At 38.2% G+C, this 20,893-nt stretch overlaps 1 protein-coding gene across 2 annotated transcripts; it reads right to left on the reverse strand.

Moving 5' to 3' along the window:
* Positions 1-32: 32 nt before the first annotated feature.
* On the reverse strand, positions 33-19,686 carry metap1 (methionyl aminopeptidase 1). Of its 2 annotated transcripts, none has more exons than XM_088923310.1 (11): positions 19,556-19,686; positions 13,411-13,462; positions 10,628-10,737; positions 9,202-9,262; positions 6,228-6,319; positions 5,463-5,546; positions 5,219-5,357; positions 4,447-4,578; positions 3,777-3,920; positions 3,366-3,431; positions 33-2,635 (listed from the first exon to the last, which is right to left on the reverse strand). In XM_088923310.1, exons 1-11 carry the CDS (start codon positions 19,667-19,669, stop codon positions 2,469-2,471), a joined length of 1,161 nt encoding a protein of 386 aa, XP_088779436.1. In that variant the 5' UTR covers positions 19,670-19,686; the 3' UTR covers positions 33-2,468. The 2 variants fall into 2 exon arrangements, 1 of the variants encoding a protein (XP_088779436.1); XR_016091469.1 differs by having other exon boundaries at positions 655-2,635; positions 3,756-3,920.
* Between the last annotated feature and the right edge of the window lie 1,207 nt (positions 19,687-20,893).

Genomic DNA, 20,893 nt, shown 5'->3' on the forward strand with positions numbered 1-20,893 from the left:
TCCAATAGAACAAAAAACACAAGGGCTTGACATTTTAGTGCATTTCATAATTTAATAGTTACACCGCACATGGACTTAAAATCAGATTATTTTAATTTAAAAAAATCAAGGTTTACAAACTGATAATACTGTATCTAAAAATTTCATGTGTATGTAGCAGGAAATTCTCTTTTCAAGGACATCATGTTGATTAGCTAAACTCATCTGCAATGGTTCTCCTTGACAGTTTGCTGTTGGCATAGTCAGATTAACAGAAACTAACCTAAAACCTTGCATTTTCCAAATGTGAAATCAACATTTGTTGAAAGGTTGAATAGTTTCCCAGTTTCGATATCAAACCTCCCATGCATTATAAACCTCATCATGTTTGAAGGTTTTATGAATGTACCAATGTACCGAGACAATTCTTTTGTGGTTTGCACTGTCACACTGAGTGCCATTCTGCAGTACAGCTCACCACCAGTTGCACTGCTAGTAATTGATTGTGGTAATTATGCAGCTGGGAATGTCACATTTATAAACCTTAAAAATATACTAGTCACAGGCCATAGAGAAACAGATGGGAGCTGATATTCAAGTATTATTTTTCAATAGTTTTGATACAGGCTGTAATTCTTAATGTTCATTTCAAATGCAAATCACACACTTCCATCACAAGATCACAAAAATAATTTTAATGTATTTAGAATAACATTCTGAAAATAATTTCATACTCTTAACAAAAATGTGGGTGGAAAATGTTCGGTACTGAAATCATTTTATCTAGTCTTACCATAAGTTGAATTTTACAGTACGTCAAATGCAAACTAGAGTACCGTTAAGATTTTCTGCTCTATTCCATTTTTTTTTCATTTTCTATACATTTCTAACCCATACTGCTTGGTGCCAAGAGATCAGAATTTTTCGAAACCTCTACTGTAACCACCGTGCACTCTGGAGCAATGAAATCTACTGCGTATAAGAATGGGGCCACAGGTAACACATTGTCACATACAAAGAGTGCTTATCTGAGGGAGCTGCAGGGACAGTAAAACCTACTGTAGGTAAACACATCACCCCCTCTAGTGGACAAATGTTATGCTCGTGCACACTGATTTGTATTGTCATTATGAGTCTTTTGGAGTATTTTTTTTCCCCACTGTCCCATTTATAGGAGAACAGAATTTCAGGGCTCCACAATATAGGTTTTATAACGGATTTGTCGGCAAATGCCAACTTCGCCTTATCCTCTGATTTTTTCCTTCAACACACTAAAAAACGTGCTCAGGCCATTCAAACAAATCTCCCCTTTTCAAAAAGCATTGAATGAACTCCCTTCCCCCACTACAGAAATAACTGACTGGGGGATTCACACAGTTCTCTTCTTATACAAGTATAGGTGAGATAGCATTGATCTCTTGCAGAATTCTGTCTAAATGTTTAAGATTAAAAACTGGACAATAACATAGTGAACAATACAATTCTGAAGTGTTCTACTACCATTGTAGTGAAATTGTGAGGCACTCTTATTAGAGGAGGAACAACTGTCCAGACTAATGTATTGTGGCTGCCTTTAGGAGTAATGCTGTCATTTTCTCAATGAGAACACACAACCCAGAACGCAAAAACAAGGTTTTCTTATCTCACCTCAAAAAAGAAAATCTACAATTACTGCAGGAATTTAAGACTGACTGTGGAATTCAGACTTTCTATGCACCTTAAACAGAACAAATGTTCACCAGGATGGGAATGCACTAATTCTGATAGCAATGACCGGTTATGTTGCAGAGCCAGATCTTTATTAGTGCCTTTATATTCTGCCTTGATTTAAACCACAATAAGACGCTGAGCTTTTTACTGTATCCGCAATCGTTCAGTGAAAAGTGATCATTCTAATGGAGAAAAGCCCATTTTTTCTCTCCCAGCCCAACTGTCCAGAAATTTAGGATTCGTAAATAACAAGTTCCTAAAGTAATAACCCTAATACATCACTGTCACGGTCAGGTCACCCAGAGTGAGAAAGGAATTTCACAGCTCGATGTACGTTCTTCCAGCAAATTCTATAATTCCATATTCTACAGCACCTGCAGGTGGTCATTGTCTACAGAATCCCAACTTACTTATTGTCTTACAAAATTTGACACCATGTGCAGTTGTGCCAAACAGCACTCCTCATAAATAAACCTTTATTTATATAGTCACCTTTGTCATAGCTTTTTTTTATACAACCTTCAGCATCTTCTGAGGACAATAAAAACGGATGACCCTTCACTTTAAAATAGCCCACATGATAAATATCATCCTGATGTATTCAAGTACTTGCATTTTAAAAAAATAGCGGGGAAAAAAAACAAAACAAAGAATGGGGAAATCTTGCTGAAATCCCACAGGTACTGCAGTCAGGAACTGTAATGAAAAACAGTGCCCAGCACAGTTCCACTGGGGCCGAGCCGGGAAGAGCTTGTAAGCCCCCACCTTACTAACTAACCCTACATCTGATACACGAAATGCGGGCGCCCGTTGTCCTCCAGGCGGCGGGTGAGGATCTCGCATCCCGTCTCCGTCACCAGCAGGGTGTGCTCAAACTGGGCTGAGCGCTTCCCGTCCCGGGTCACCGCTGTCCAGCCGTCCGGCCACGTCTCATCCTGCCACCCTCCTGTGTGCGCACAGGAGACAACGGGGAGACGCAGAGCGAAGTTAGAAGGTGGGTGTGGGTGTGTATTTCCCAGACTGCTGATTGCCGTCAGAACTACCATTCATCCACCCATTCATTTTCTAAACGCGTTACCCAATACAGGGTCACAGGGGAGCTGGACCAAGGCAAGATACACCCTGGACGGGACGGCTGTCCATCTCAGGGCAGACGGGCACACACGCACGAACATTCACACACCAGAGCCATATATTTTCCCCAGAGGCCAATTAACCTACTTGCATGGTTTTGGACTCTGGAAGGAAACCCATGTATACATGGGGAGAATATACAAACTCCACGCAGGTCCGGTATTGAACCCAGGGCCCCGGCGCTGCGTGGTGGCAATACTAAATACAGCGCCACCATGTTGCCCCACTGTCACGGATATTAATTATGTCACACCACATAAAAAGACACTGAAACGGATGTACAGAAACTGTTCAAGCAAGAGTTAAGAATGGGCAGAACTTAGAAATAGCAACTGAAACTGGGGTCTCCAGCAATGACCCTGGCCAGCCACAGCTCTTCCTGGTTTTAAAAACCAAACAAGCTCTCAATGACTTCATTTTAACCAATCAGTGACTTTATTTGTCAAAGAGGGATGGAGACTGCTGATCTGTCATCTTTCCAAATAGCACTTTTATTCCAGGATACATTTGCCAGTCAGGATCAGGATTTTGTTTTTTCTTACCTTCACAAATCATGGGCTCTATGGTGAATACGTGGCCTGGCTTCATGACTCCAACTGCTTTGTTTTCTTAACATAAACAAGAGGGACTGAGATTTTACAAGTGCAGTTTAAACATTAACAGGAAAAGACATTTTTGAACTGAACATATTGCCCAGGATGTTACCACTGAACATTACGATCTCAGAAAACCATGAAACAAGGCAACATAAACTATAATCTATATTGGGTCTCCAGGGGCTATACATAAAAGTCAAAGTTAACAATACTGTTATCATTCCTAAGAAAAAAAATCTAATTCAAACAAGGTGCAAAGTTTACATTTAAATACCAACATTTTAAAAGAAAGCTGCAGGTGGTTTTGTTTGTGAATGATTTCAGGGTCTTAAATACCTTGGTCGTCAAGCTACTCACTGGCATAATGTGGCACATTGGGAGCAGTGTGGAAGAGCTTATGGATGCCATGTCCACAGTAGCTTCGTACTACGGAAAACCCGTTAGCTTGCGCATGTTTCTGGATGATGTTCCCCAGCTCTCGATACCGCACGCCTGGCTTCACTGTCGAAACAGTCAAGACCAAAATGGTAAACCAGCTGTGAGGAGATCTCAGTATCCACTTTGTGTAGGAGCATAAAAAAAAATGATTAACATTCAAGTTCAACATTCCTGTTTGTTCAACATTCTACAGTGGGGAAAAAACACATGCTGAACAGATAAACCCATGGACGAGAAGTCTTTCTGACTGTTAAATATGAACATAGTGTTCTAATCACCTTTTACTGTACTCGCTGTTATTGATCCGAGTATAGACAATTCTAATTTCAATTTTATTTTCAACACGTTCATTTGGGAATTAAAATCTTTAACTTTAAATGTCAGAAAACAGCACATTTTCGTCAATTAGTGGAGTGTCATAAGTATTCAGTCTGGGTCTATAATTAGTGCATGTGTTTTGTCTTGTCCTGCCTCCGGTGTGTGGTATGAATTTAACTTTATTAACATTATGCTATACTGCTACACAACAATTCAGATTTTTCAACTATATATATATAAAATTTTACACATCGGGGGGGCTTCAACATACCTGAATCAATAGCTTGCATAAGGCATTCATAGGTTGTCTGCACCAATTTTTTGGCTCCTTCATCCGTCTCTCCAACAAAGAAGGTTTCATTGAGGTCTCCGTGGTAACCGTTACGATACACAGTTATATCCACTACAGATAGAGGGAAAAAATAAACAGTCAGACTTTAAGACCTGTAGGTTTTTGCACAGCTGCAATCAAAACTAAACAATCTGGATGTTGGTTAACTGCATCATATATGAAATATGCAGTCTGGTAAGAACCCAGAGGAGTTTTCCCACTCCTTTGTTTCACAACTGGTTAACAGGAATGTTTCAATAAAGCAGGTATCACTGAAATTAAATAATGAGGGTCAAAAATAAAAAATAAAAACATAAAAAGCTAAAAGATACAGTACCTACTTCTCACAACTCTGCAACCTTAACTTTGTATCATTTAAATCAGTGTTGTCATCATCCATCACCATCACTGGGTAGTTATTCAACAATTCACAATGTAGCCTACTGAGTTATTTCCAGTTAAAAGCTTTTCACTTGTTTACAAGCCTTTTTAACTTTTCCCAAGATAGTTCAAGGTCTAAAATATGAGTTAATACAATTTCTGCCAGACTTTGATCATGTGGAAACTATACTAAAAATGACGAATTTCCAATTGTCAAACCATATATACGGGGCACTTTGTTTCTTTTCATTTTTAAAAGTAAAGCATTTTAGATCGCAATACAAGAACGTGAACCCAGGTTTTCTCTAAAGACTACAACGGAGACACAAACCATTTAAAATATCTCCTTCTTGCAAAGACCTCCTGTCGGGGATCCCATGGCAGATCACTTCATTGACTGACGTGCAGCAGGACTTGGGGAAGTTGTAATAATTCAGAGGAGATGGATAGCAGTTCCTGGCAGTACAAGCCTAGAACACACAAGCACTGTGATGAATAACCAGGTGAGCCCCACGGCCGGTAGTAAAGAGGGGAAACGGAAGATCGGCCTTTTAAAATGCAAAGAAGCTCCTTACCAGATGGACCGCATGATCTATCTCCTCAGTCGTTACTCCTGGCTTTACCATCAAGGCAGCAATATCCAGCACTTCCCTTGCAAGCTGTGACAACAGACACATAGACAACGGAATAAAAGGCTGACACACATCCCAAGCAAATTTCTGTAAACAGGACGTGCAAGTCAAATTTAAATCCGAACACAGGAGTGTGATTTACAAAATGATCTGAAGGCGGTAGGGCATTCATATACACCCAAAAAAATTAATCAATCTCAAATTAATATGAGCAATGCTATCTAACAGCTATATAAGCCATCTGTTTATTCCTTTTAGGGACACCTGTTATATTTTATTTGCTGCACTCAAAAGTGTAATATTTATGCAAATCAGGAATTGACCCTTAGTACACAGTTTTTTTTTCGATTGAACTCCACATGATTAAATATAAAACATTTACATTTTTATAAACATTTATAAAACATTTACATTTTACTGAAGGTCTGCTACACCTTATGCAGCATAAATGATATTTTTGAATATTAAAGCACATAACACAGGCAAAATCCAGAAAGTCAAAATACGCTCCTAAAATTGCGGACAACCATAAGTAAAAGGTACCTAAATTGAAGACCATTTTGTTTAGGTATATGAGATTGCTTTGCAAGATGTTCTGCTACGTTTTGGTGCGACTAGTACTTTTTCTTATTCTGAATGTGTTTGCCAGACATACAGTGGCATGTGTTCATTTGCTTTTTACAGACGGATCACAAATACAAACCTTACCTTACACACAATCCTCATTCCTTCTATATCTTCTGGAGAAAGGATCTTAATTTGAGAGGTTCCCTTTAAGGCCTGTTCTGACTCAGACATTCCTAAAATGAAAATGTATATATATATAAATTCCACATTACAGCATTGATACTCTGAGTAAATGGATGACTCTGGCACAAGAGTGGGCTAACTCTCACAGTTTAAACAAGTAAACTGTTTTTTAAAAATGATTTAATACCTTCAATGTTCCTCTACACAGGGACTTGCTTGTTCCCCAACACTACAGAGAAGACTGAAATGCTAATGAAGTCTACTCGGCTACAGCAGTAAACAAAAGCTGAAGAAAAGCAAACATGCAAGCCTGAAATAAACCACATGCTTTTTGGAACATGTAAGAGTTAGCTTCCTCTTAAAGGGAAAACAATTAAAAACAAACATCCATTGCATGGTAACCACACTTGTCTGTCCAACAAAAATGAGAATCCCCAAGTGAAATGGCCGTAAGTCTTGTCTCTCGTTTGAGGTTTATGATTAGTGATGGAAACGTACCTGCTAGGAGACCCACCTCTGCTGCTGTAGTAGTAAACAAGTCAAGAAAAGAGCTTTATAAATAAATCAGCACATGCAGTAGGGGGGGGAGGGGTCTCTATTCTGTACTCCTCCCCAAAGACCACCATCACCTTTCCAGTTCCTGTTAGCTAATTTTAAATGAAAAGACCCAATCAATCTTAAAAAAAGAACCAGATTTTGGCTGCACATCTGTACAATACAGTACAAAGCTGTCAAGAACTTTTTTTCCCCCTATGTCAGCTACCAGCTTTTAACTACTTGAAAGAAATGAATACATCTCTTATACAAAATATAATTAGTGTCTTTTAACTGATATACAGTATACACAAAGCACTTGCACTGCTGCTCCTTTCTGTGTACTCGTGATTTTTACGTTATGTCGAAGAGATTTAAACTTAGTTTTTTTCCAGCTTCCATGAACATAATTTTAAATTTCGAAAGAACACTACTTATATTTGTACTTGATGTGCTGCAGAACAAAATGTGAAAAAAGGAAAGTTCTTTCAAAAGAAAAGATGATTTTTTACAGTTCTAGGATCTAATGTATCCTAGACCTGTAAAAATGAATTTCATAACGCTGGCCCCCGCGTCTTTGTCTTTCATTTTTTTTAATTACACTTCAAAAAAACAAAACCCGCAGTACCTACTTTGGACAAGACTGTGTCATTCTCAAAAATGTTGATATGTTTGTATGGAGGGAAAAAATAAAAATATGACATTGTAATTCCGTCTCGTTATTCCTATAATGGTTCTCACTTTTACAAAATACTGTTTTTGTCAAACCTTAAAGAGGTTGAAATCTTCTGATGTACCCTTTCTATAAAACCTGAAGATTCAACTTCAAGTGAACAGTCTTCACTCCATCTAATGTAGAAATCAACACATCAAACTACCCCTCACATACAGTATCAAATCATTCCTGAGTGTTAAACATGAAACTACAAGGAATGCTACTCCAGATAAACTCCCAAAAGCCTAAGAAGCATTAGGGAAGGCAACTGGTATGTAAATATAGGTCAATGGATTATCAAGGGTGTTTATTTCCTTCATCAACTGCCTGAAGCACAAACTATAAACTGGAAGGACAGGTTGACTGACAGCACATTCTCTGTCAGACTACAACTTCAAAACATCTCCACTGTGGTTCAAAATTGTCCAGATACATAAGGGAGGATTTTACACTAGTATTTCTATGGCCTGTATCTCCCTTAAGTTCTGCTTTAAGCCTCATAGTTAATGTTTCTATGCAGCAAAACTTGTTTCTGATAAAAAGATGCATCATGTGCTCATTTAACAAAAAAACAATGAGTGATATAGAATGTTCTATCCTTCATCAACGTAGACTCAAATGTCCACTTTATGTTGTTAATAGGTGTTTCATTTCATGATCCAAATTCCAGAAAAAGCTTTGCTTCATGTCAACAGAAATACACAAGGCCAAGCATGAGGCTATTCATGCAGGAATAAATCCCTTTTATCAGGGGATCTTGTCCTCTTTTCTAACTAAAAAAGCTCTACTTCAGAACTTTTAGGACACCCTATATCTAGCATAAAGCAGCCATACTTACGTAGTAATTCTGCTGCTATTAGTGAAAAACCCAAGTTACTCACTGTTCAGAAAATGAAGCTATGACTACCCACCCCCAGCAATTTCACGTGCAGCTTTGCTACTAATAAAATGCAACCTTTTGTATTTCTGAAGTGATGGGTTTCATTGTATTGGTGTTTCCACTGATGGCACTGCTCAGCCATGTAAGAAGAGTACATTAAGTGAAGAGTAGAGGAAAAAGCAAAGTGGTCACTTGAGGTACTAGATGTCCCATCTTGGTGGATGTCAGTTCATGACTGCAATGCTCCAGAATAAAATGAGTGCTTAATATTCTGGTGGTACTGGATGTCCCATCCTGGTGGATGTCAGTTAATGACTGCAATGCTCCAGAACATAATGAGTGCTTAATAATGGTGATCTCTTCTTAAGAGAGTCTAAGAGCCAAACAAAATGAAAGGGCACAACCCCAGTAACTGCAGTTTAGCGTCTCATACTCAAGTATGTTTGCATTCCTTTTGAAAAGTGCACTGAAGTGGCCATTGTGAAATCAAAGAGTGGCCTTTGTAGTCAGCCTTTCCCAGCTGTGCTTCAGGTGATAAGGATATTAGCAGTTGTACATGGTAAATAAAAAACACAAAACAGTCCAGAGGTTACTACTGAACACAACAGTACACCAACTGGTAAAATCTGCCCACATTAAAATGAAACTTCATAAATTTAACAGCTACCAGTCATTAGCAGAAATAAGTGTGATTATAGCATGGTGCTCTACTGTGACCATTTTTACAGTTGAATTTTAAAAATGTATAAAGAACAATTCCCAGACAAAAAAACATATTAGAAATGAAGACAGAAATGTATTACCTAATGGATGATCAGCATAATCCGGTCTCTGGATGTAACTTGGCACAAGTCTCATTGGAGTCTGTCCAAAGGAAAGAAGAGTCCAGCATAAGATACTGCATACTGTAAATATCACATCCCAACACAGCACACTACTGTTATATTCACTACAGAATAGTCTTGACAGTGGGAAGTAAAAGGGTTTCTAAAACCTACACAGTAATGTTTAAAACTTCCAATTTGCATCACAAAATAGACAAAACAAGGCAACCAAATGCTACATGAGATGAAGAAATGGCCCTATACCATTGTAAACAAGCAGGCTCATGAATCCATCTCTTTTAATCCAATAGAAATATTGTTCTCGACATTGAGACAGTTTTACCGACAAACACTACATATTAACTCTGCATGCAGATCACATTGGAACATTTCTGCTGCGAAATATCTGCTGCGCAACCTCTACTAATTCGCTCGTACATTGCATTATATAAGTTGTTATAGTGACTACTGAGCAGGAAGGGCCGCTTCAAGTCACAATTCTCAAACTCTCAACAACATGGTGAGTATACAGTACCTTCACAAAATCCACATTTTTGTGTTTGATTTGGAATTTGTAAAATTTTGTAATACCGTCGATTAATTTATTTTGTTACCGAGATTTAATAACGAATCTGAGAAATAAAAGAGTCAGCATTCATTATGAAATAATGGGTGCAAACAAACCTTGATTAAAACAATTAAGGAGCTGGTATTCTATTACTGTAGTTGACCAGGCAACCATTTAGTCTGACAGAGAATCTTATAATAAAATGGTTGTCTGATCCACATAATGTATCAATTTATTTAATCCCCTTAACACATTTTCAGATTAGTTTTTAGTTAAGAAATTCATTAATTAACTCACCCTTGAGCAATTTGCAAGGCCTAATTATTGCAGACCAAGGCATATTTCCTGTAACATTCTGATTCTTAAATTTACACCAGCATGTGGCTGGGTGTGTTGGGAGGCCTGTAATTGCATTTAACAACATTTTTAGATGATCTATACTCATTTCTTTAGGTAGTACGCAAGGTACTACCTGAGGTATTACTCAAACCTTTCATACAAGACTGCATTTACTTTGGTTGCTGTTTTCATGGATTGGAGCAAACGTGGATTTTCTGCCTTTCCGATGATCAAAAACAGCATCGCAACAAGCCTGATGTTGAAAGCGGCCTCCATTGTGCTCTTTCTTTCACAGAGCCGAGAACTTCAAAACTTGCGACACGTACATGGCATCAGAGCTCACATTTGATAATGTATAGTGTTAACTGAAAGGCATTGTGTTTTCAAAGGCTAAGAACCACTCGTCTATGCCATATAAGACTGTTCTTTGCAAAGTGATGTATGTAGTTTCACCAGACAGGAAGTGGACAAGTGGACAATACCTGTGCACTCACTTACCAGGGGGTAGTGGGGCCGGAGTTTGCCTGTGTACCTATAGCCAGGCCAGGGGTCTGTATTGACATCATTCTCTACATTTTTCTTTGTATCATCCTTGGTTTTATCCTCTTCTGCGAATTAAAAATGGACAAGAAAGACAGCCTGGTTCCATTACTTTTATATTTCAAAATGTTATGGTTCCCTTCAAATAAGCCAGTTATGTGCTATTGATATGAATTCATATAGCCTTAATTGGAAATATTTCTAGCATTTTTACTAATCCAAAAATTAAAGAAAATCTTTACTCTTTAACAGTGATATAGTAAAGACTCTTAAGATTGTTCATACTTTAAAATTTTAAGTAAAACTGTTCCCAAATTAACACGTAATGGAAATATGCCAACCATAATCAAAGTGATGGTTTTTGCCCTGCAGTTTGTACGAAAAACAATGGTAACGCACAGATAGACATCTAAGTTACATTTAACAAGACAGGTGTACCAGTTAATGCAATTTTTAAGTACTACACATTTACTTATTTTACACAAGTGAATCTCCACACTTCTCATACAAACATTACAAACAATAAAAAGATGGAGTGTTTTTAAGCTACATCACAAAATTTTCCATTATGTGACAATGCAACATACAGTGGTGTGAAAAAGTGGTTGCCCCCTTCCTGATTTCTTATTTTTTTGCATGTTTGTCACACTGAAATGTTTCAGATCATCAAACAAATTGAAATATTAGACAAAGATAACACAAGTAAACACAAAATGCAGTTTTTAAATGAAGGTTTTTATTATTAAGGGAAAAAAAATCCAAACCTACATGGCCCTGTGTGAAAAAGTGATTGCCCCCTAAACCTAATAATTGGTTGGGCCACCTTTAGCAGCAACAACTGCAATCAAGCGTTTGCGATAACTGGCAATGAGTCTTTTACAGCGCTGTGGAGGAATTTTGGCCCACTCATCTTTGCAGAATTGTTGTAATTCAGCCACATTGGAGGGTTTTCGAGCCTTAACCGCTTTTTTAAGGTCACAGCATGCCACAACATCTCAATCGGATTCAGGTCAGGACTTTGACAAGGCCACTCCAAAGTATTCATTTTGTTTTTCTTAAGCCATTCAGAGGTGGACTTGCTGGTGTGTTTTGGATCATTGTCCTGCTGCAGAACCCAAGTGCGCTTCAGCTTGAGGTCACGAACAGATGGCCGGACATTCTCCTTCAGGATTTTTTAGACAGCAGAATTCATGGTTCCATTTACCACAGCAAGTCAAGCAGCAAAACAGCCCCAGACCATCACACTACCACCACCATATTTTACTGTTGGTATGATGTTCCTTTTCTGAAATGCTGTGTTACTTTTACGCCAGATGTAATGGGACACACACCTTCCAAAAAGTTCAACTTTTGTCTCGTCAGTCCACAGAGTATTTTCCCAAAAGTCTTGGGGATCATCAAGATGTTTTCTGGCAAAACTGAGATGAGCCTTTATGTTCTTTGGCTCAGCAGTGGTTTTCGTCTTGGAACTCTGCCATGCAGGCCATTTTTGCCCAGTCTCTTTCTTATGGTGTTAGTCATGAACACTGACCTTAACTGAGGCAAGTGAAGCCTGCAGTTTTTTGGATGTTGTTGTGGGTTTTTTTCTGACCTCTTGGATGAGTCGTCGCTGCGCTCTTGGGGTAATTTTGGTCGGCCGGCCACTCCTGGGAAGGTTCACCACTGTTCCATGTTTTCGTCATTTGTGGATAATGGCTCTCACTGTGGTTCGCTGGAGTCCCAAAGCTTTAGAAATGGTTTTATAACCTTTTCCAGACTGACAAATCTCAATTACTCATTTGTTCTTTAATTTCTTTGGATCGCAGGATGATGTCTAGCTTTTGAGGATCTTTTGGTCTACTTCACTTTGTCAGGGAGGTCCTATTTAAGTGATTTCTTGATTGAGAACAGGTGTGGCAGTAATCAGGCCTAGGTGTGGCTAGAGAAATTGAACTCAGCTTTCCAAAGATGTGATAAACCACAGTTGAATTATGTTTTAACAGGGGGGGCAATCACTTTTTCACACAGGGCCATGTAGGTTTGGATTTTTTTTTCCCTTAATAATAAAAACCTTCATTTAAAAACTGCATTTTGTGTTTACTTGTGTTATCTTTGTCTAATATTTCAATTTGTTTGATGATCTGAAACATTTCAGTGTGACAAACATGCAAAAAAATAAGAAATCAGGAAGGGGGCAAACACTTTTTCACACCACTGTATATGGCTTTAATGCTGACTGATGTGAGCTTAAAGCCAGATAAAAAAAAGTACACAAAAAATATCTGTAAATTTCTCTAAATATTCTTTGTTCTTTGATACAATTTCAGTTTAATCATTTTAAGAACACCACGTTTCCTTTGATTTAATGATTATTTAACTGCACTGACAAGCAGGGAGAAAACAGTGAAAATAATTCTATAGTAAAAGTGGGAAAAAAAACAGTTGAGCTATGTTTTAGTCAAGCTAATGATGTAGCAATGGTATTATAGAACTTAAAACAACTAAGGGCAGTTATTTTCCTGAAATGTGAAATCAAATTTGTCCATTGCAGTTTCTTCTTACCTTTTTTTTAGTGCAAAAAAGCAAAGTATTCGAGAGCAACTCTGGGGTCAGTTGTGCTAAAAAGCCAAATGTTTCAGGGAGTTTAATCTTGTGTGTCTTTCATACAAGGTCCCAGCCTTTACATGCCTTTATGTAAAACAATGGTTAATTAAGATAAAAGTAGCCTATTTAAGAGTTAATAATACTTAAAAGTAACTTACTTGCTTTTTTGTGCAGCAGCTTGTGGGTGGCCCAACTTCCTTTAAAACACTCCTGGAAGAAAAAATGATTGCAGTTAAATTTGTTTTGCTGAAATCTGAAGACATGAGCCCTTGACCCTCTCCATACAGTGGAAAAGATCCCATCCCATCAAATGACTTTTAACCTTCACACTTAGATCACTCACTGCATAAAGCAATACTACCTGACATACCTGATTATCCCTATGATATTAAATTCAATACAGACTCATCTGATATTAGGTTCAGCATTTCTGAAGATTCAACTCATTACCAAAATACTGTTACTGTGCCCAAAGGTACGTGTGTTATTGATCTCATTCACTGGCAGGATAATTTCTCATTCAGATATTACTGTGCCACACAATGTTTTTCAAATGCTGTTATTAGTTCACTCTGCCTACTAAAATGCAATGTTATCATTACAATTTAATTGGGATGACTTTTTGAGTTGTTTATCTTTCTTGATGTTACAACAGTGTCAATCTTAAAATGTAATCAAAACATGTTCATCACCCATTCCACTCCTCACTCAAATCTTTCCGCAAAGTTATCTTTGAGGCCACACTTTCTGGCACATTTGAGTTAGAAACCAGACGGGTTTCTTCTTGATAAAAACGGCTCTGAGGCCAAAACCATATACAAAAAGGGCTTGCAGCCATGGTCCTAGACAGCTTCAATCCAGTAAGTTTTATGGGTCACATAAATCACCCATTTCTAAAGGTTGGAAATCAAATAAATTAAGGAAACTGTTGTCCTTGAGCGCTGAAGATATTTCTTCCTAATTATCTGTAAATTCTCTCATTTAAGATGTCACCTGCAACTGATCCCAAAATGAATTTTCCAAGCCTTTACAAAATGGTGATTTACCTATAAAACCTGTTGGACTGGGCCTTTTCAGGGGCAGGAGAGGAGATTATGGAGATAAAGCGAGGAAGAAAAATACAACATTCAAATGCAATGTCATAACAATATCTTCAAACTTGAGTCACAAGTATTTCAAAACATTTTTGGGCTAAAATTCAAGTATTCACAGAGATAAAAGATTGATCCAATATCTCAACTATTCTCAACCAAAGCTTTCCAATTCTTCTTAGAAGTGAAAGACAACCCCACCCAATATATTTTTCAAGAAATGCAAATTTTGCCTGTTAAATATCAGCAGGAAACTTCATAAAACACATTTTTTAAATTTTAAAGTAGGATTTCTTTCTTATTTACACTAATGATTACACTACATATACTACTCATTTGATTAAGTAATTATTGTGACACAGCTTTTTCATCTATTTTTTAAAAAAGCTACTGTACCACAGTCAAACATTGCTAGATAAAAATAACCTAAGCTAGTGTCACTCCCCCATAGATGGCAACTTCCCTAGGAGTGTTCTGCAGAATAATGTACAGCCTCAGCTGAATCCTATTTTCAACAGCTGGTATCTCTAACTACATGAGAAGCGAGTAGACACTTGCTGTAAATCATTAAGGTTTGTACAAGCTCTCATAGGACCCTCAGACAGATTTCCCACTAGTATTAGGTATACTAGTGCAGTTACCAATAACCTCAGGATAAAATGACTTATAAAATAAATTCAAACAACATTCCTGCAGATTAAAATTAGGAAGAAATTATTTTCTTGGGTTAATTTAGACAATAGTGCCTATTGATCCTACTGAAAATGGCATAATCCTGAAATGCTACTTGACAAAACTATTCTTTAGCTTTCCCCCAAAGACGTCTTTAATGACACAAGTACTGTAGACTGATAGCTTACTTAAGCCATTTGACAGATGAAATTAACCTCTAAAACGTACCCTTAAACTGTAGTGCCAGCTATTTACAACAATCATACAACTGTGTCAAAACTGTGACTGTTAACATAAAATAACTGTTAACCGTAATTGTAAGGTAGCTTTGCAGTACAAACCTAAGAAGCCTCATTCACTAAATGCTCTTTAAAGATAAGGTCCAAGGATAACTACTATTAAACACAGTATTCATCAACCATGGTAAGATAAGTCTTAAAGTATCAAATGCATGTTAATGCATGGTATAAACATGGTATGAAAAAAAAGATGCAAGATGATACTGTATATGGAAAGATAGCATTAGTGAGGATAGAGTTTGCCCGTTCTCCCCATGTTCATGTGGGTTTCCTCCTGCTTTCTTCCCACAGTCCAAAAACATACTGGTACATTAATTGGTTTCTGGGAAAACTGGCCCTGGTATGAGTGTGTGCGTGTCTGTATCTCCTCCGCCAAGGACTGGCGTGTCGTGCAGGGTGTACCCTGTCTTGTGCCAGCTGCTTGCAGGGATAGGGTCTGGCTCCCCCACGACCCTGAATTGGAAGAAGCTGTTAGAAAATGTATGGATGGAGGTCTTATTTGCACACTTTTAACATCCCTTGGCTTAAACTCTACACTTTAACGATATATCCCATAGTTAAATACAGTTAAAAGGAGTTGCCCTTTTATAGGCTCACCCATTTAGAAGATGCACGATCATGTTCCTCATAAAAGACTGATTCTGCAACTGCAAGAACATGGGTTTAAAACTGGTTACTGGTTATTTTAAAAAACTAAACACACCATATTCTATATTGTGTTAAGTTTATATCCATTACAGTTGTTACTTGTTTAAAGAATTTTTTCAAGGTTAAAAAACTAGACTGAATATTCAAAGAACTAAGGTATCAAGTCATCAAGCATCCACTAAATGCATCATTACAAATTAGCAGACTGATATTCCCAAATTACCTTACCAAGATAGAAATTCTGTGTCATGTAGCAGGGGAAAAGGTTGGCCTCCACTTTAAAGAATCTCCATCATATTTTCCAACTACAGCCTTTCCACTTTGGAACAGGACAACATTAGGTTTTCAAAATGGAGACAAATAATAACGGAAGGGAAAATTGTTTTCTTAAATCAAGAGGATCATTTCTCAGACTAAAACGCATGATTTGGCATTCAGTGTTTTACAGATATGCAAGTATAACCTCATCTGGAACACTTCCTAGGCACTCGGATTTTATCATGTAATATGAGCAACTTCAATTAGCAGATTTGTATACCAGACATTTAAATCTCAAGCTTTTCAATTTTACTTCGTTTAAATTCTGGTCTTAATCCTTTGTAGTCTGCATTCCTAAAAGTATAAACCTTTGTTTGGACCCAATCTACTCAATTAAAAATGTACTTCAAAGCACACCATGTTATGATTACAGTTCCCTAATGGTTCTCTCACATCTGTTTGCTTCACTCTGGTTTTAATTGTTTGAAAAGACTCGATCAATACAGGCATTCATTCTTCAAGGTGCTCAGAGACAAACTGAGTAAGAAAGCAGCCGTTATCCATGTCTACCATTTCAGTTTCAGCGGCTGTATCCCTGATGGTTGCTCCCAGTTTGTGCTAATGAAAATTAAAATGTCTGATTATAAACACGTCTCTCTTGACACATACATTCCTGAATTTACTATTGCCGCTGCATTATTGCTGATATCTGAATGTGGTTGTCCAATTAATGTTTTCTAGTTTAATGATTATATACTCTAAGACCTCTAAAGCACTTATAGTTAACTGCCAAAATAAAGGAAACACTTGAGTAAATGATGGATACAAGATATTGTGAAAGCAGGTGCTCCCACACAGGGGTGGTTCCTGAGTTAATTAAGCAATTAACATCTCATTGTGCTCAGGATCATTTATAAAAATGCTGGACAGGCTCAGCTGCCCATTATTTTGGCTACCATGGCTTGAAGAAGAGATCCTAGTGACTTTGAGAGAGGGGTGACAGTTGGGGCTTGTTTGGCAGGGGTTTCAGTGACGAAGACAACTCAACTTGCTGATGTTTCATGAGGAACAGTGGCTAAGGTGATGTTGGCATGGAAGCCTGAGGGAAGGCCATCATCAACTGTGGGCAAAAGCACATACTCCTTGACTGTGATGCCAGTGCAAGGCAAAACAGAGGAGCAACTCTGAATCAGTTGACTGCAGTTGTCAATCTAGCAGGCAGTTTCACCATGTACGGTCCATCGAGAACTTCACAAAGAGAAATATTATGGTCAGGATGAATGCACGTTTTTACAAACACTGGCTCATAAAAATGCACGTTTGGGAGTTAAGGGGTGCAAAGAACATAGGCAATGGTCTACTGAGCAGTTCAAAAAAGCCATATGGTCAGATAAGTCATTCTTACCCTTTTCTCAACAAGAGGACAAGTACATGTGTGGTGCACGCCAAAAGAAGTCTACAGGTTCGAGTGCTCATTTCCCCAGTGTGAAGGGTTCTGGCTCTATTATGGTGTTGGGATGCATTTTGCTGGCATGGTTTAGGTCCACTCAACACCTTAGAGGGCAATGTAAATGCCAATAAATACAAAGCCATTCTGAGGGATCCCATTCATCCTATGGTGAAGCACTTCTATCCTGATCGAGAATAGTGGAATCCTCCACAATGGCAACACCCCCATCTACAGGGCAGGAGGGCCCACTCAATGTTTTGATGAGCATGAAAATGATATAAACCATATGCCAGTCACCAGATCTCAACAGAGTTGAACACTCGTGTGGGAGTTTCTGGAGTGGTGCCTAAGACAGCGTTTTCTACCACCATCAACAAAACACCAAATTTATTGTGGAAGAATAGTGTCTCACCGCTTCAGCAGAGTCCTGGACATTCATAGAATCAATGCCAGGGCGACCTGATGCTGTTATGTTAAGGCTCACAGTGGCACCTACATTGCTGTTTGCTTTATTTTGGCGGTTAACTATAGGTCACGTTCCAGTGCCAGAAAGCTCCTTTTGATGGACAGTACAATATACTTCACTCATCTTTCCCAGTTGTCCAGAGGGCTGTTCGCCCATTAAAGCTAGATTTTTCACTAACATTTTCATTCTTCCACTAATTTTATTTTTAAAACAATTTTAATTGATGCCACTGCAACAGCTGATCCTATTCAAAAGAGCATGCTCGATGATGTTCTGGGTCAAAGACACTTGCAGAGTTATTCCACTTCGTATTTCATGACTTTCCCCCAGATGTTACCTGAAGCCATAAAGCTTTTAAATTTGCTGTTGCAGAAGTTACACTGAGCATCTTAATTGAAACACTTTTTTTGTTTAGTTTGAAAAATAAATATTTTTTTCAGTCTGAAATGTCAGGTTTCACAGTAGGATTTAGACTTAATCACTGGTATGAACGCTAGCTCCCCCCCAACATGATTATAGCTGTATTAACGTGTTAAATCCTCAAATCTAGCAAGCTTTTCGGACAAGCTAAGCCTACCCACCGATTTAAACACCTGAGCTAAATTTCGCCAAGATGTGACCATCTTGCAAAATTCAGTTCACAATAGATTTAACTAAAATTCATATTGGACCTTTTGTGATTTTGTTTCCATAACAAATGAACGTGAAAACTAAGTGACAACCCACGTGTCAACAGCAGTCACTCAGTCGATGGGCAAGAGATAAGAGAACCATTTTCTACTTCCATGTCTTTTAAATGAAGACTTTCACCAGCAGTTTTCAATACAAACTCCCCGGCAGTCGCAGTTCAATGTTTATGTCAAATACGATCAAATAAATTACATGCAACTACATAGTAGCAACCTGTCACATAGAATAAAACGAGGAATAAAAATGAATGAAACCCGTGATGGCAATACGACTATCGAAGACCGCTCGCACTCTGAGCGAATTCCAGCTCCTGTGACACCCATGCAGCAGACTCATTCAAAAGAGGTGCAGACATTTTCAAACGATTGCCCAATCGAAAACAGCCGAGCCCCAGTTCATCACCACGCAAAAGTTTTTACACGCACAGCACTCAGGCCTCGGGCAGCCCACGAGCAAACGGTTAAATTACGGCGAACTGATACTTCAGGGTAGCTTTGCGACTCGGTCGCAAAAGCAATCGCAAAATGGAAGGAAAAAAAAACGATGTTAAAAAAGCATGCCTATTATTAAGCAGGAATAGAAGAGGGTATTTTATAAACAGCCCCAGGGATCACAACTGGGTACATTCAACCTCAGAAAACCAAGTAGCGTGAGCGCGCAATACTACTGGGCTCTCAATTGAGTCCCGCCGGTATATACTGCAAAGGAAGCTGGCGAGATCCCCCTTACCTGCGAACAGAAATAAGACCCCTGGATTCCCAGCTTGATGCAGGTTGGGCATTGCAGTTTGGCCTCGCTATTACAGCCTTCCGTCTCACATTCTCTGGTTTCATGGGCCGCCATGCTGACACTCCAGTTGCGAATGGAGAGGAGGGGCTGAGAGAGAGAGTCACCGAGGACCTCGAGTTGGGAGGAGCAGGGAGGCGCACGGCCACCTACAACACTGCCTGACTTTCCTAAGAGCAGGGCTGTTTTCCTTTAGCTTTCATTCATTATTTACAGTGAGGGTTTTCATAATTGCAGAAGAGGGAAGTGTCAGAAATTAGAAAAAGACAAAAAGCAACAGTCACTGTGTCGGTTGTTCTCAGCGGCGCCAGCGTCAACCTTGCCGGCCCAATCCCCCCTTTCATCTAGAAACTTTTGATGCATGGTTAATGATTGTTTTCTGTGTAGCGCCTTTTGATCCATCAAAGAATGTCTGAAACCTTCTTCAAAACGATGTAGCAAGAATTCTAAATCATTAAAGCAACATGTATTTAAAGTATTACCAAATATAAATATATATATCACAGTAGTGATAGTCTTAAAACAATGATAGTGGCAGAGAGAAAACATCTGCAGAATACAAAAAATCCCATTTTGTTAACTAAATTTATGATATCAACGAGGTATGTATTTTAAATACTGTTTTAATTTTGGACAGGATTGTATCTAGCTGTAGACTGGGAAAGGCTGATGGAGATACAGTGGATAATAACTGGTTTAATTAAATGTAATGCTTAGCAATGTTATTATTTTCAACATTCTTGTTTTCAATAGTAGGCACTTCTTACTTGCTTGCATAATTTTTTGGACTAACTGTATGGAGGACGGCAATTGAAGGGAACAAGTAATCAAAATGTTATTGAAGCTGATAGCCTGCCTTTAATTAAGAAACTGCTGGATGTGATTTTTGGATTAATTAACTACTAACTACCAAATGGGTTAGATAGGCCAATTAACCTTCTCTCATTTATAACCTTTAATATGATGTTCTGATTTTGGGATTATTGTTTTGGGTGGTCATCTTGCTAGCCTTCAGTATATACTGTGTATATATAGCAATCAATGTACAGTAAGTAATATACAACTATGCATTCAGTTCTAGATGCTAATAAAATTAGAATTTATCAGGTTATTTGTAGACTTTACTTCCATTACTGGAGTTAATAAACTGTCCCAATTGTAAAGGATGATAGAATGTTTTACTGAAAATTGTCATAAAGAGCATTGCTAATTTTTGTCATTGATCTTTCTTTTTCACCACGCAACATAAAAAATAGAAAGAAGCAGATGTTCCTATAGAGT

The sequence above is a fragment of the Atractosteus spatula genome, chromosome 1 (assembly GCF_055471065.1).
Source record: "Atractosteus spatula isolate fAtrSpa1 chromosome 1, fAtrSpa1.hap1, whole genome shotgun sequence".
Classification (NCBI taxonomy): Eukaryota; Metazoa; Chordata; class Actinopteri; order Semionotiformes; family Lepisosteidae; genus Atractosteus; species Atractosteus spatula.

Bases quoted from the DNA above. Each gene is read 5' to 3' on its own strand.
- metap1 (XM_088923310.1), bottom strand. From the start codon at position 19,669: ATGGCGGCCCATGAAACCAGAGAATGTGAGACGGAAGGCTGTAATAGC. The intron at 6,320-9,201 runs GTAATACATTTC...TTTTCATTTTAG, and splicing joins TTATGCTGATCATCCATTAG to GAATGTCTGAGTCAGAACAG. The intron at 3,921-4,446 runs GTATGTTGAAGC...CTGTTTCGACAG, and splicing joins TATGCAAGCTATTGATTCAG to TGAAGCCAGGCGTGCGGTAT.